Below are 15,772 nucleotides of genomic sequence, written 5' to 3'. Positions count from 1 at the left end.
CCTAGGATAAGTGTCCCTGAGTCCAATTGCTGCTCCTGAGCTGGTCTGTGGGCATTGGGGTAGGGAGCAGTAGATCCTTAGGGCTGTTTGAGCACTTGTTTCTGAATATTTACTCTTGGGATATTTGTACTTATCAATAGATAGGAGTGTCAGCTTTGTATACACTGTTTATATGCATGTTGAAATTTTTCTTGACTAGAAATGCAGCAGGAACTTAGAGAGTTTTAAAGTTGATAATGAAATTGAAAGGCCAAGAACCTTTTGTTTTAGACACAACAAAGTGTTTGGTCACGTGTGCAGGAAGATGAAATGAGGCTGTTGATGTTCCTATGGAAATTCATTCAGAGGCCAGTGTATGTAACTTCAGGTTTTAATCCTGAATTTCATAAAGCAAAAAGAAATAGAGGTGGGGAAGGATCTTTTCAAGATCTGAAGAGGGTTCCTCAGGAAAGAGGACTAAGTTGTAATGCCTTAGGGAACATTTTTCCCCTTGTGTTGGGGAAATGAGCAACAGACTGAGGTACTGTCTGCAGAAAAACAAATGGGGGAGGTTGTTTTAAAGAAGCAGAAATCCTTGTGTTCATAAAATAGTCAGGGATGGGTTTATTCAGAAAAATATTTGCAAAATAAATAAGCAGGTCTTAACTGACCATATGCTAATCTTTCTCTGTGTCTCAAGACTTGCTTCTGGCTAGGACTAGGGATATGGCTTTTTGCCCAATTCTAAGGTTTAATAGGACATGTCAAGTGAAAATGAAAAGAAATATGTATTTCTGGAAGCTTCAACCTTTTTTGTCTTTTTTTTTAAATCCTCAAGTTCCTGAGTTTTTTTTTAGTCTGACACTTCTAAGCTATTGAACAGGGTGGGAGGACAAACCTCATTCATAAAACTTTTCTTTTGGCTCACAACCTGCACAAGAGGGAAGGGTTTTTCCTCTGACTTCAAATGGAAAGCTCTCCCCTGACCACAAGCATTATGGAAAGGTGTTTGCTTGCTGCTTCATAGCTCAGGAGTGAAGCATGCAGAAAGCATTAGGTGAAAGTGAACTATTTAATGAATCCATTGTTCCTGGTTTGGTATGAATTCCCAAGAACTTGAATTATGAAAGATCATATTAAAAAGCCTTCAGGAGATTTTTTTTTTTCCCCCCACTAGAGCAGTTATGCAAGAAGCCTTTTGCTTTACTCATGCGGATATTCTGGAAATATCTCTATCTGGAAAAAGCTGGGTAATAAGCTATTTAACTGCTGTATAATAGTATTTAACCACTGAAGAATAATCTGGTTTGGGTGTTAAAAAATCCAAAAATCAAGCAAACATTCAGAGGCACAAAAAATTCTGAAGATGTTACTTGCTTGTGAAGTGCAGCTAAGTATTTTTTTGTTGCTTTTTTGATGATTTATATGCTGGAGGAGCAGAGTTTTTTATTTTCTTTAAATTGCAGATGAGATCTGGTTTGTGCGTAGTTCTCTTAACTATTCATCAGGAGATCCGGAGCACTGGAGTTAAAACTGAATAAAACAACCCACGATGTCAGACTCATAAAAATTATTTGGCTTTATTTGTGTCTTTAAAAAACATGGTGAAATGAGGGGAAGATTTTAAGAGTGATACTGCATACTTGGGTGTTTAAAAAATACCTTATGCTGGAAATTTTTAATAACAAACAGAAGAGGGAGTTGGGGGAGTGAGGGCAATGGGGGACTCTGTCAGCAGAGCTGTTCCCAGGTGTTCCAGAGTTATCTGTTTCTCAATCAAAATTCAGTGTGAATGAAAATTATAATTGCACCTGTATCTGCAAGGAAACTGCTGTCCTTGCAAAATCAGAGTGCAGGTGTGAAATGCCAGTACTTACAAATCTCATCTGTGTTTTATGCAGCTCTGTACTGAGTTTTATTCTGACTTAAAACTCAAGGAGTTGGGCTGTTGTGTAGTGGCTCTCTACTCAGACTCTGCTGATACTCAGCTCAGTTGTTTAGATTGTTTTTTGGGTTTTTTTTTTGCAGGGGGAGAGGTGTGTCTTATTCCCCTCCCTAGAAGATGACTTTGCATTCCAGAGTTCTGTGAAGGGGGATGGCATCCAGCCTGAGGGTCTCCTGTACGTTTCACCAGCAGCCCTGTTGTTACTGGCTGCATTTAAATCCTTATAGTGCTCTTCTTTCTGCCTCCTGCTCAAGCAGGCAGCTCCCTTCTTGTGCAGTTGCAAGCTTGGCTGCACATCAGCACCCATCTCAGCATCAGATCCACCTTCTGGATGAATTTTGTCCTTACACAGGCTAAAAAGTGGCACCTTTTCAGGGGTCAGTTTAGCCCCAGTGAGGCTCAGCGTATTTCTGTCCCTGCTATAGCTGAACAGTGAAACGATGCGATTTCCAGCTGTAAAAAAAGAAAAAGCTGGTCTAGACTTGGATGGGCTGAAGCTTTGGGGGTTGTTTTTTTTTTTTTTTTTTTTCTTCCCTCCTGTGTGGAATGAAAGCTTGGCTTTTGGAACAGCTCTGCAACCACAAAGGAAAAGCACACGGCTGCTGGCTGGGTGGTGTCCTGGCCCCTGCGCTGCTGTAGCTGATTTTTGTGGGAGCTTCCAAGGCAGCCTGACACATACCCTGCCCATATTCCCAGCTCCAGAGCCAGTGACTTCAAAACCTTCTGTTGTTCTTTTTTTTATGAGAAACCGATGTCTTCAGTGCAATAGGTGCCCTCAGCTCAGCTTTAGTGGAGAAAATACACATTTCTTGTTGAAGGTTTCTGTGGCAAGGCACTGGCAGGGAGGCAGGTGCTGTTCTTGTGTACTGATTACTGTGATTTTATTTTGAAGTGCACACCTGCTAAAAAGCACTTTCAGCACAGAGCAAGATCTCCACTGGTGAATTTACAATTTCACTCCTTCCTCTACCATAGATTCTTTCTGTGTGGTGGTTACTTAGCTGAGCTTCCAAGCTGCTTCTGTGGGTAACAGTTGTGGAGGGAGGCAGGGAAAAGAACTTAGCAAATTTTATTTAAAGAGAATAGAGGGCAAATGAATACCCTGAAATACCTGGCATTTAAGTCTAGTTCTAGTACCCTGCATTAAAATGGGGAGTTACTGTCAGCTTGGCCTAAAAGATGCACTTTGAAAAATGCAAAAAACCACAGGTTATACAGCTTTACTTCATCACATACTGGGAGGGGTCAACACCACCTGTGAATTCCATTTATTGGGCAATGTAACTGCCACTTCTTTAGGTGTTCTGCTTTTTAGGCTCTGACATCTTGAGGTTCTCTTTTTAAGCACATTCTGGGCTTTTCCAGTGCGGTCCTGAGCCGGCTGTGGCATCACCGCGTTCAAACGCCGGTGCCCTGGTCGCAGCCGGGCGGCGGCGGAGCCGAGCGGGGTTTTCCCGGGGCGCTCCCGGCGCGGCCGCTGCGCTGCGCGGCGGGGCCGGGCGGTGGCGCTGTCGGGCCGGCTCCGGCAGCGAGCGCGGGCGCTGCGGGGCGAGTCCCTGACCGGAGCAGCATGGGCAGGGGGAAAAACAACAAAAAAACAAAACAAAACAAAACAACCGAACAAAAACACCCCAAAACCAAAGCACAGCCCCCCCCAAAACAACAACAACAACAAAACAAAACAAAACAACCGAACAAAAACACCCCCAAACCAAAGCACAGCCCCCCCCAAAAAAAACAACAAAACAAAACAACCGAACAAAAACACCCCAAACCAAAGCACAGCCCCCCAAAAAAAACAACAACAAAAACAAAACAAAAAAACAACCGAACAAAAACCCCCCAAAACCAAAACACAGCCCCCCCCAAAACAACAACAACAACAAAAACAAAACAAAAAAACAACCGAACAAAAACCCCCCAAACCAAAACACAGCCCCCCCCAAAACAACAACAACAACAAAAACAAAACAACCGAACAAAAACCCCCCAAAACCAAAGCACAGCCCCCCCAAAACAACAACAACAACAACAAAACAAAACAAAACAACCGAACAAAAACCCCCCAAAACCAAAGCACAGCCCCCCCCAAAACAACAACAACAACAACAAAACAAAACAAAACAACCGAACAAAAACCCCCGAAAACCAAAGCACAGCCCCCCCCAAAAAAAACAACAGAAACAAAACAACCAACCAAACAAAAACCCCCAAAACCAAAACACAGCCCCCCCCAAAACAACAACAACAACAAAACAAAACAACCGAACAAAAACACCCCAAACCAAAGCACAGCCCCCCCCAAAAAAAACAACAACAAAACCAAAACAAAACAAAAAAACAACCAAACAAAAACCCCCCAAAACCAAAGCACAGCCCCCCCCAAAAAAAAACCAACAAAACAAAACAACCGAACAAAAACCCCCCAAAACCAAAACACAGCCCCCCCCAAAAAAAAACAACAAAAAAAACCCAAAACAAAACAACCAAACAAAAACCCCCCAAAACCAAAGCACAGCCCCCCCCCAAAAAAACAACAACAAAACCAAAACAAAACAAAAAAACAACCAAACAAAAACCCCCCAAAACCAAAACACAACCCCCTCCAAAAAAAAACCAAAAAAACAAACCAAAACAAAAAAACAGCCAAAAACCCCCCAAAACCAAAACACAACCCCCCCCAAAATAAATCAAAACCTAAAAAAACCCTAAAAAACCCCCCAAAAACAAACCAAAAAAAAAAAAACCACACACACAAAAAAAAAAAAACAAAAAAACCAAAACACCAAAAAAAACCCCAAAACAACCAAAAAACCCCCAAAAACCCAACTATACAAAAACACAAAAAAGTAAAAAACCCCAAAAAGAAAAAAAAGCCAAAAAACCAAAACAAAACAAGAAAACACAAAAAAAGAAAAAAAAAAACCAGAACACCAAAAAAAACCAAAAACAAAAACCCCCAATAAACACCCAAAAAACAAACAAACCACAAAAAAAGAAAAAAAAACAAAAAACCCCAAAACAAACAAACAAAAATCCCCAAAACAATACAAAAAACCAACCAACCAAAAAAAAACACAAAAAAAACCCACAAAACAAGCAACAAAACAAAAAAAAAACCCAAAAAAGGTGGGTGCTGGAGCTGAGAAAGGACTTTCCGCATCATCTGGGAAAATGCAGCAGTGCTGGAAATACTGTGACAGAGACAAATGCTACTGGTTGCCCAGTGAGATTTTTTCCACCATGAGTCTGTTATATTGAATATATGAAGTAAGCTCATTTTCCAGTGCCTGGGCAGTTTTTAAAGTATAAGTTTGAGTACTGGAACATTCATAATTTAAGTTTCTGGATCATTTGGGGAGTAGTTAACTTCTGTAACTATTATTTTTAAATGTGGTAAAGAATGTGTCTTTATAGAAGGTAAATCCTGCAAGTATTGGAAGTGGGCTTGCTGGAGATCAAATCAGTGGGAAAAAGCAGTGGTAATAATGCAAGGTAGTCCTTTCCTCTAATGGACAAAGTCTTCTATGTGGAAGAAACTTTTTCATTTGGTATTCAGGTTCTTTATTCCACAAGGATGACATTTATTCTGTATGCACACACACACACACACACAGGCAGCTCAAGGACTTGGCTTTTTCATTGTTTAAAAATAGGATTACAGTTTTGTTAATCTGATTATGAATCTAAACCATGTGGGCCTGTCAAGTGGGCCCTCACCGGCTGGTCTGGGTGCTAATCCCCCTGGAGGGAGTGGGATGGGAGCGTGGAGATGAGCACACACCATGTGCATCCTCTGCAGATTTTGGAGAACCCTTGGAATACCTCCTCCAGCCATCCCACAACGAATTGAAAACATGCTGCATAAAAATGCTTTCATGCTTGTAGACTGTGTTACAAAAGAAAAAATATCACATCCTTGAATATATAGTAACCATGATATATAGTGATAGCTATTGAGATCAAGAGCTGTATTAATAGGGAATGGCACTTAAATGTGATTATGCAGTATGACCTTTTGCTGCCATCCAGATTAAAAATACACTCTAGGCAGGTAACAGTATTATAATTCCACTGGAAGAACTAAGCCATGCTCTTCAAGTTGTCTCTAAATCTGCTTTTCCCCCTTTTTTTTCCAGCAACTGCTCTATGCAAGAGTAGGGGAGGGGGCAGAAGCAGTAAAAGAGGCCTACCTAGCACTTTGGAACGAGTCTGGCACAATAAATGACACAAAGGCAGGCATGTGGATGTGCTGTGGGAATTGTGTGAGTGTTGCAACATTCCCAGGTGGCACCCCTTCTTCACAGCTGGCCATCTCAGCCTTAGAGCTGGGGTGTGATCTCATATGAAATCTGACTGTGCCTCTTCTGCAGGTCAGATCCTGGCACCAGGAAAGCTGCCCTTCCTTCTCCTGCCCCTGCCCAAGCATTCTCTGACCACCCCTGCACGTGGTGAGCTCCAGAACCATACCTGCTCTGGAGGTGCAGCGAGGTGGGAACGTGCCCAGGAGAGCTCTGGGCTGAGGAGACCCATCAGGGGAATGTGCTGCTCTGCTTCATCATTTCCATGTGTGCTGAAGTCGCATGGAGTTCTCAGTTCTGATGACTAACTTCTTTTCTTTGTGGGAAGAAGCCAACTGACAGCTCCTCAGCCCCAGCCCCAACCTTTTTCCTTTTTATTGCCTTTTAACCACGCTAGCTCTGCCTTTTCCTGTAATTCATAGGCCACAGTGGCTCTCCCTTAAATCATGAGATTTTTACAGCTGATTTGAAGCAGGGAGAGGGTAATCTCATTCCTGCTCATAGACTTGCCACATGTGCCTCTCTTGGAAAGGAGTGGTCTTGCTTTTTTTTGTAGCTTGACTGTCTCTTGGTGTTGTGTATTTCAGGACCTGATGATCAGGCTTGTGGGGAGAGGAGAGAAGCACAGTTTAATGAAGAACTTTTTTAAAGTCCAATAAAAGATCCATGTGTGCAGAGTGGCACAGGCTGAGGATGACCCCAGGCTCCATGGAAAGGGTCAGTGCACCAGTAGTTAGAAATAATTGTGAAGCATTGCAAACCCTGGGAAGTAGAAAGGAATAATGTCCAGCTGGCCTTTGCCAAGCAATGGTGTTCCTGCCCCTCCTGGCTTTACCTGCCTTGTGTGTATTCCAGTTTGGAATGTTCTTCCTTTCTCTCTTTTTCGCCATTTAGTTCTCTTCCTCTTCACACAAACACGTGTCACTCAGTAAATCTCTGTTCTGCCCATGGGCAAATAAAAGGAGATGCCCTGCTCTTCTTTCCTGTTCACTGTTTGTATTTCTTAGCTAGTTTCTATTTGTTTTCAATTTTATTGTTGTTTAATACCATAAATCCTGGTGGCACTTTCCTTGTGTTATTTGTGCTCCTGACATCATGAATTCATCTGTGCTGACCTCGGTGTGAGGATTGCACCATCACAAGAGCAATAAACCCCAAACAAAAGCATTTTTTCCATGACATATCATTGAGCTCATTAGATAAGCAGTTTGTGTCATTACCTGCTCAATCCCAGAAGCGAGACATGATCTTGTGATCATAAAAAATCTGTCATGGATGTGTCTCTTTGGCTTATTACTGTAGAGTATTAATGTGGTGCGATATCCTCTTTTGCAATGGTTCTTGCTCAAGAGGTTGCTGCCGTTACACCAAGGCTTTCTTCTTCCCAGCTCGTTGTGGATGACATCATGATATAAATAAAATTTAAAATGGAAAAGACTGGCAATTGGAAAGGCCAAAGTGGGCAGGAAATGGAAGAAACCACAATGATAAGCAGGAGGTCAGTGGGTAGAACTTGATAAGTTTCTTCTGTTGAGACTGGAAGGTTTTTTTTCTGTGAAATGTGAGGGGCTTGTGGCTGCAGCATTTGAAGCTGAAGTGCTCTGTAGATGAAACATACGTGGAGATTCAGTGTGGACAAAGGAAAAAGAGATCTGCATGCAATAAAGTCTTCAATCTCTTGAGCACTCACTATAGCCTGCGGATGGAAACAGACTGACCTATTTCTGGTTGGTTTAATTAGAAAGGTGGGAGAAAAACAGAGAACCTGTGCCTTGGCTCCCTGTCACCATGCAGCCGGTGCTGCACAAATGCACCAGTGCCAGGCAAACAGGGCTGGAAGGCTGCTCCTCACTGCCTGCATCCCCCTGGGCTCTGCGTGTGCCATGGGGCAGCAGGGACCCGACCTGGTGCCCATCCTGGATCTGTCCCCAGCGTCTCCCCATGGCAGTCCGAAGGGCTGGGCTCCCAGTTCTGGCCCTTGGCGCAGGTGCTGGGATGCCGATGCTGGGGTTATGTCCAGCGTCTCAGCCCCTGTCCCCAGAGCTGAGCATCCACACTCTCCGAGCCTCCTGCTCCTCTTGATCTGGGCAGCTGGGCTGAGGTTCTGGCGTCCCAGTCCTGAGGTCCCAGTGTGGGATGCTGGGCCAGGTTCCCTATTCCCTGTGTGGAATGCTTGGTTAAGGTGCCGGGCCCTGTCACACGTCCGGGGTGGAAGGGCCCTCAGCGCTCATCTCATCCCGCTCCCCGCGCTGGGCAGCGGGGACACCTTCCCACAGACCGGGCTGCTCCAAGCCCCGTCCAGCCGGGCCTGGAGCGCTTCCAGAGATGGGGCGGGAGGTGCAGCGGCGCCGCTGCCGGGCCGCTCCGGAGCGGGGTCCCGGCGCCCCCCGCCCACGGCCCGTCGCAGCCCCGCACCGGGGCGGTCCGGCACGGCCGGGCGGGGCCAGGGGCAGCGCGGCGGGGCCGCACACGGCGCCTGTGCCGAGGGGCAGGGCCGGGGAGGCGGGCGGCCCCCCGCTCCCCTCCCTCCGCTTCCCGTCCCTGCCCCTTCCCCCATGGCGGCGCTGGGCGCCTCGGCGCGGCTGGCGGCGGCGGCGGCGCTGTGAGCAGCGGGCCGGGCGGGCATGGCGGGCCGCGGCCGCCGCGCCTGGCTCAGCGTCCTGCTGGGGCTGGTGCTGGGCTTCGTGCTCGCATCGCGCCTCGTCCTGCCCCGCGCCTCCGAGCTGGCGGCGGCGGCGCGGCCCCACCGAGCCCGCCCGCAGGGCTGCCGCCCGCCGCCCGCCGCCGCCGCCGCCGCCCCGCCGCGCCGCCCCGGCCCGCCGGCACAGAGCTTCCTCTTCGTGGGGGTCATGACGGCGCAGAAGTACCTGCGGAGCCGCGCCGTGGCCGCGCACCGGTGAGCGGCGGGGATGGGGGTCCGGTGGGCTGCGTTGGGCTGGGTCTGGGATGGGCTTGGGGTCGGTTCAGGTGGGTTCGACTCGTCGCAGCTCGGTTCGGTCACGTTCAGCCGAGCCGGGCTTGGCTCGGTTCGCTCCCATTCAGCCGAGCCGGGCTTGGCTCGGTTCGCTCCCATTCAACTGGACTCGGGGCGGTCGGTCGGTTCCCCCGGAGTAAAAGCGCCCCGCCCGGGATGCCCTTACAGCGAGGATGCCCCCGCCGGCCCCGGGGCAGGTGCGAGCGAGCCGCGGGGCACGCTCAGCCCCAGCGCTCCGCTCCGGGCGGGCTGCGGGACCAGCGGTGCCCGAGCGCGGCTCCGCTGCCCGGGCAGCTCGGCAGGGACGCGAGGGGTCCCGTGAGTCGCCTTGCCGCTCCCGCAGGGTCTGGCTCGGCCAGGTTCCACCTGGCAGGTGGCCCCAGTGACCTTGCCTGAGGGTCAGGCAGCCCCGCCGATGCGAGGGGACAGTGACTGCCGGTCACCGGCGGAGACACGGGCATCAAAGCGCGTCCCTCGGTGCCTCTGCCTCGGGCGCAGCTGCGCCACGCTGGTACGATCCTTGGCTGCTGCTTGTGGAGCGAGCTGACAGCCTGACGGTAACAGAAATAAAGTTTGGGGACTGCTGTAATCCCCTGGATAGGGAAGCAAAGACCACTGTGCTAAGATGAAAGCGTATGCTTCGGGAATGAGACCCAGAAAAGGCGTCTGGGAACAAAGAGTAAAACCCACCTCGGCTCTCTGCAGCCGCTGCTGAGGCTGGACCAGGTAGTGAAACAGCTCGGATGAGGAGAGTCAGCCTGGGTGAAACGCTCCGTGCTTCAGAGTGGTTGAGCTAATGCAGGAGCCAGGGTCTCCGAGCCGTGTGTTTGTTACCTGAGCACCCCTAATTTTGGAGCAGGAACAGTCTTGGTGCTTTGCACTGTGCAGCTTCCCGCGGTCCCCAGGTGTGGCTGGGCATGGCCGTGCGTGCCACGGGCTAGCGGGAATTCTGTCCAAAGCCTCGGCAGCATCAGGATAATAATCTCTTCTGTGAGAGATGTGTCTGTGGCTTTGGTGCAACTCTCTGCTCTGCTGAAATATGCTGGGATATGCTCATTGCTCCGGTGTGTGCGCCAGCAGGCAGTGCTGGGAGGCTGCACGGGAAGCCTGCTTGGGAAAGCTGGAAGGGTTAAGAGCTAAAATGTCAGCTCGGGTATACCCCAGCTCTGGCTGAGGCAGCACCCTCGGAGGAGCAGCCAGGAGCTCTGGGGCAGATCGTTAATAAAACATCCCCTTTAGTCTTGTGTTAGAACAAACCCTTCTCCACATCCTGCCTGCCCTGGCTGAAAAGTACTTGGCCCTACTGGCCAGTAAGAGCAGGGTGGCAAAATTATGTATGATAGGCCATCATACTATACTAACCCAGCTCAGCTCTGGTTTCAGGAAATCTGTCTTTATATCAGCATCCAGTGCAGTAAAATTGCTTTATTTGGGCAATCTGAGGCATATTGTCCACCAGCAATGGTTTTAATGGAAACTTAATTCCTTCTTCCAGCAGTAGACCTGTAATTAAGTTACAGAAAGCGCATGATTGATGCTTTGAAATGGGTGAAGGAATCTGTTTCTTCAGGGTTATGTTCTCCTTCACCATGTGGGATGGAGCGTTTTGGATTGCAAATCTCACAGGCTGTGCAATTTAGATTTACATACAGAGAGGCTGGAGTCGTGTTGGGACATCGTGTAGCAGGTTTTATGGCAGAATAGTTTGTCTAGCATCCATCAGATTTTGCGTCAAGAATTCTGAAAAGGGAAATTTATCACTGTGCTGTCCAGAGTGTTCTTTGGCGAGGAATTCTCTTTGCTGATGTGGGAAGGATTCCTGTCCCTGGTTTTGCCTGTGCTTGCTGAACAATCTGGTGCTGTGGCGGAGCTGGGTCTAGAGAACAAGATCGACGACATCTGCTCTCACAAAACAATGGCTAAAGATGCAATTTAACAAATTCAGCTAACGGAATTGGGCTCCTTCAGCCCTTAGATGGAGATCTGAGTATCGCTTTTTGTTACACTGCTATTTTGGTTTAACCTCTAGAGATGATGTCTGTTCTTGGAAGAGACGGATAAAGAGACTCTTAGTAGGGCTAAATGCGTTTTTCTCACCTCCGCTGGTGAAAGAAATGAGCTAATGTCCTGGTGACAGGAAGACATCTCTTGGGAAAGAAGATGGGGAGGGGGGAAGAGGAAGACAAACCTGAAATCTTAAATGGCTTTTGATTGCCATGAAGTACTCAAGCAGACAATTGCTGGGATTACTACATTGACAAAGCATCCTGGTGAGCTGAATCGCTGGCACAGCCAGTGAAATGGGAAGCTGCTAGCAAGGCATTCCCGGGGTGGCAGCGTGTGCAGAGCCTTGATACCACGCCGAAAGGAATTAGGGATTCAGAAGCTGAATACCTCCAAATTGCTGTGGCTCAAAGGCCATTTACAGACACAGCTAAAAGGGACCAGAGCGGAAAGCATTTGCTGATCCTGGCTGCTGTGAATCCAGATAGGGTCTAACAAGAGGGGAAGCAATCCACTTCCTGAACATCAATCATGAGCAAAATGACCACTGCAAGGCAAAACAGGCCTGCTGGATTTTCGGGAGCCGCCGGCTCTTTGTAACAGTCCTGCTTTTGTAGTCTGTGAGGCAGAGAGTGAGCTTTAGATCCACAGGTTTTGGGAGGGCAGATTTGCAGCCTCAGCAGTGATTGCATCTGACAGCCAGGTTAGCAGAGCTTCCCTTCCAGGAGGCCGGTGAAGTGCAGCAGCAGGAGCCACGGTGTCACTTGGAAGGACAAGGAATAGTCAGGAACAGAGCTGGGCAGGAAGGAGTTAAAGGGATGGCTGGGGTTCAGGGAAAGTGCAACAATATGTGCTAATGGTTTTGCAGTGGAGGGGAGTTGTCCTAAAAGAGCTGCAGGAAGGAGAGGATGGGAATAAGCAGTCTCCCAGAAGATTTAAGTCTGCTGTCTCAGGAACAGAAATATCAGGCAGTTAACCCATTTTTTTTTTTTTTTCCGTTTGCGTAGCAACTAGATTTCCTGGGAAACGTGGCAGGAGAGTGGTGTGAATGCAGTTAATGGCGAGATGTCAGCGGCTGGCCTTTGGCAGCATCTCTGCAGGAGCACAGCCGCAGCAATTCTCTTTTTGGGACAGTCCCCACGGCACTGTCGAGTGCCACGAGGACCATGAGCGATGCCCGGGGCTGCTGCTGAGCCATCCCTGCCCTGTGGCAGAAGGATGGAGGCTCCATTCCCAACGTGCTGCCTCTGTTGGTGTGGCTTACAGGAAGCTGGAATCCAAATACCTGAGTGCTCGGAAGAGCTTAAGTGAAAGGCAGCCAGAAGGATTTGGGTGTGGGGGAGTTTGTGTTATCTGTCTAGTGTTATCTGTCTAAGCCTGCACTTACACGTTGTTGTGCTGCTCCTAAAATCAGATCTGCATCTGTCGGGTGGTTTGGCCTGTTCTGGTCGCTGGTGAGGGGATGTGATGGGTTGTGGAGCTCCTGCCTCTTGGGAGGGGGCCCTGTGAAGTGACTTTGAATGTCGTGCCAGCACAGTACGTGTTTTACTTCATGTGTGAATCGTACGACAGTATTGCAGCAGTGAGAACTCGGTGTCCTGCTCAGGTACCCTCCAGCAGACACATGATGTACTTGGCATTTCTGGCCAGTAACCTAAAATTTGTGAGGATGTTTAAGGAACGGTATGAAAGAAACACACAGAGCAACTGTTATTGATATGGGGTGGGGGGTAAGTAAAACAAAGTCATCTATGCCCCCCAAATGAGCATATGGACCAAAACTCTGAGACACTTGGGCTCTGATCTTAGCCTGGCCCACTGGCTGTGTGCCTGTGGGTGATGGATCCATTTCTGTCCCCGTGTCCACAAGGAAGGTGGATATGCATGGACAGAAAACTAGCATCATTTAAAATTGGGGGAGTTTAGCTCAAAGGACTCCAAGAGCTGTGATATCTGCTTGGGTTCTCCATTAAAGCAGTCCTGCAGAAACCTGAAAAGGAGCTTTTCCTCAAAATTCGAATTCTGTAATGCAGATCTTAGTGACAGAGATCTGGAAATTTAAAAAAACTGCTTTTTTTTTGGTGACCTCTCATGTGGTATCTACAGTACCACATGCAGGAGCAGTGTGCTGGTTTCCAAGCTCAGTTTTCCTGTCTAAGCTGTGGTTCATTGCTTCCCATGTAGCAAATGTTGGAAGAATGGGACCTTGAAGAACAGTGATGCCAAACTAGCCCTAATTCAACATAGAATTTAGCTGCATTCAAGACATCAGTCTTGCATGTCTGTTGTCTTGCTGAGTTCTTCACAAATTATGATTTTCTTCAGCGTAATTATACAAGATGACTATTTCTCAAAACTTCACATGATTTCTCTGATCTCCTCTGAGGGAAACTTCCTGAGTTGCAGACAAAAACCAAATACATTTTTTGTCAGTCTTCAGCTTGAGTCTCTACAAAGGGAGCACTGTCTGCATAACGCCACTGACTGCTTCAGCAGAGTCTGCAGAGTTGATAAGCAAGATAATACAAATAAATAATAAATACTGGAAACTGAAGATAAAACATTCCAGATTTGTGCTGCCCCTACTGAAAGTTGTTCTTTTAAGCTTCTTTTTAAATGAAGAAATAACTTCTGACAACATTTCAAGATTACAGTTGTAGTCACTTTTTAGAAAATATGGGGGTTTTTTAGCACTCTTGGTGTGCACAAGGTTTTCTGTATTTCATGAGTACCTGGCATTCCAGGTAAAAAGATAAAATCTTTTCACATAGTTTGCTTGTGACTTCCTTAGCCTAGGGTACACGTAGGATATCCAGTATGCAAAACTGGTGAGAGAGGGATGGTAAAATTTATTTGGTAGCCATCAATACTGGAGCATCACTGGATTCATGTCCTCTGCTTAGAGCTTTGTTTCTGAGGAAGAATTACTCATTTAGTTTGTGTTTGTTTAATTTTCACTTTGATTTCCTTGTCAATACAGCCTTCTGGTTTGTGGAGTACTGTGTCCTGTGCACTGAGAGAAACCAGGTCACACAGCATCGTGCAGGTTTTTTACCTCCTGGGGAGGGTAATGGAGAGCCTTGGTGTCCTGATTCATGCACATCCTCCTGCTTAAGCAGCAGATTCAGATTACACAGGGGAGATAAGGTTGGGATCTGTCAGGGTTTTTAAATGACCCGTTCAGTGCAGTATCAGTTGTATTCACAAGCTGATATTTCTCTGTGGACAGAGTTGAAGTGGCTTTGACTGAAGCCCTCAGTGACCGATCACTGCAGCCCAGGTGGTCTCTGCAGGTGCAGATACAGGAGTCTGGTGGCAGAAATGCTGTGTCAATGTCCTTTAAACAGCTCAGGGTGACAGGGTGGTGGGGAAGAAGGAAGGTGTAAAATTTCAATAATTTTTTTTTTTTTAAGTATTATCAACCATACAGTTCTTTTGCAGATACAACCTGCAGGTCTTATACTGGAGGAACCTTGACCAGGAGAGTGATGTCAGCTGGTGAAAGGGGGATGTTGGTGGGGCCACAGAGGAGGGGAGGTGTTGAGACAAGAGCTCTGTGCTCAGGAGCTGAAGGGTCAGGTTGCTGCCCATAACCTGAGAGCAGACAAGGTAAACTACAGTGGAGTTGGGAGGACTGACAAAAAATGTAGGTTTTACATACTAAACTACAGAATTGCTGGTGATGGAGCCAGGTCTGAATATTTGCAACAGTGGATAAAAAAGTTAAAAGCAGCTTTGATCAGAATTCATCCCTGCATTCATCAGTCCTTCGTTCTGCTGATACTGGGGCCAGAAAAACCTGCTCACAGTTCATCTCACCCTCTGTGCTTTGGCGTCTTTGGCTGAGTGCAGCACCACGTTTCCTGAGCAAACTTCTCCCTGTGTTCTGTCCCCAGAAAGGGCCACGGGGAGCTGTGGCTTCGACGTGAGGAGCAGCCCGTGGTGGCTCCATTGTCTCAGGCTCTGCCCCAGCCGTGCTCTGGTGACACAGACACTTGGGTTGTTTTTCCACGTGCAAGGGTTTCGTTCCTTTGGGTTCAGACAAAGCCACGGTCACAAATAACACGTTGAGCTGTCTCATCCTAGAAACTGTGTTGTTGCAGGAGGTGAACAAAGGCTCAGTCAAGCTGTGCTGGTGCACGGTCGATGTGGTTGACATGAGATCCCAAGGCTGGAGTGACATTGTGGCCACCCACAGGTCCTTGGGATGTGGAAGCTGTTAGGGCACGGTCTTCCTGTCCCCTTTGTGCTCCTCACACATGCAGGAATGTCTCTGTTTTACACCTGGTCTAATGGGAAACCTAAATATGGCTCATACAGAAAGATGGGCTCAAACTGGCTTTGAGATGAGGGGTTTAGTGCTCTAAGAAGAAATCAAGCATGCCAGGGTTCATGGATGTGCATGCATTTTGTTCCCTTTCTGTTGAATGGGAGCTCTTCTCTTGGCAATTATTGGTGGTTCCTGAGCTGAAGGTACCTAGTTGGAGAGCAAGCAGTAAATTTAAACTCAATCAACAGAAGGGCTTGATGACTTCCAGAAAGGAGCTAAAGCTTGGAGTGATAGAAGAC

At 47.7% G+C, this 15,772-nt stretch overlaps 1 protein-coding gene across 1 annotated transcript in view; it reads left to right on the top strand.

Moving 5' to 3' along the window:
- Positions 1 to 8,834: 8,834 nt before the first annotated feature.
- The window catches only part of CHSY1 (chondroitin sulfate synthase 1), a 74,845-nt gene continuing 67,907 nt past the window's right edge, over positions 8,835 to 15,772 (top strand). The window contains exon 1 of the mRNA XM_021552637.4: positions 8,835 to 9,121. Coding sequence (XP_021408312.3) covers positions 8,850 to 9,121 — 272 coding nt within the window. The 5' untranslated portion in view covers positions 8,835 to 8,849. The remainder of the gene's footprint in view (positions 9,122 to 15,772) is intronic.

The sequence above is a fragment of the Lonchura striata genome, chromosome 10 (genome assembly GCF_050655825.1).
Source record: "Lonchura striata isolate lonStrDom1 chromosome 10, ASM5065582v1, whole genome shotgun sequence".
Taxonomy (NCBI): domain Eukaryota; kingdom Metazoa; phylum Chordata; class Aves; order Passeriformes; family Estrildidae; genus Lonchura; species Lonchura striata.
The sequence above is the reverse complement of the archived record's forward strand: the minus strand, read 5'-3'. Positions and strand labels throughout refer to the sequence as shown.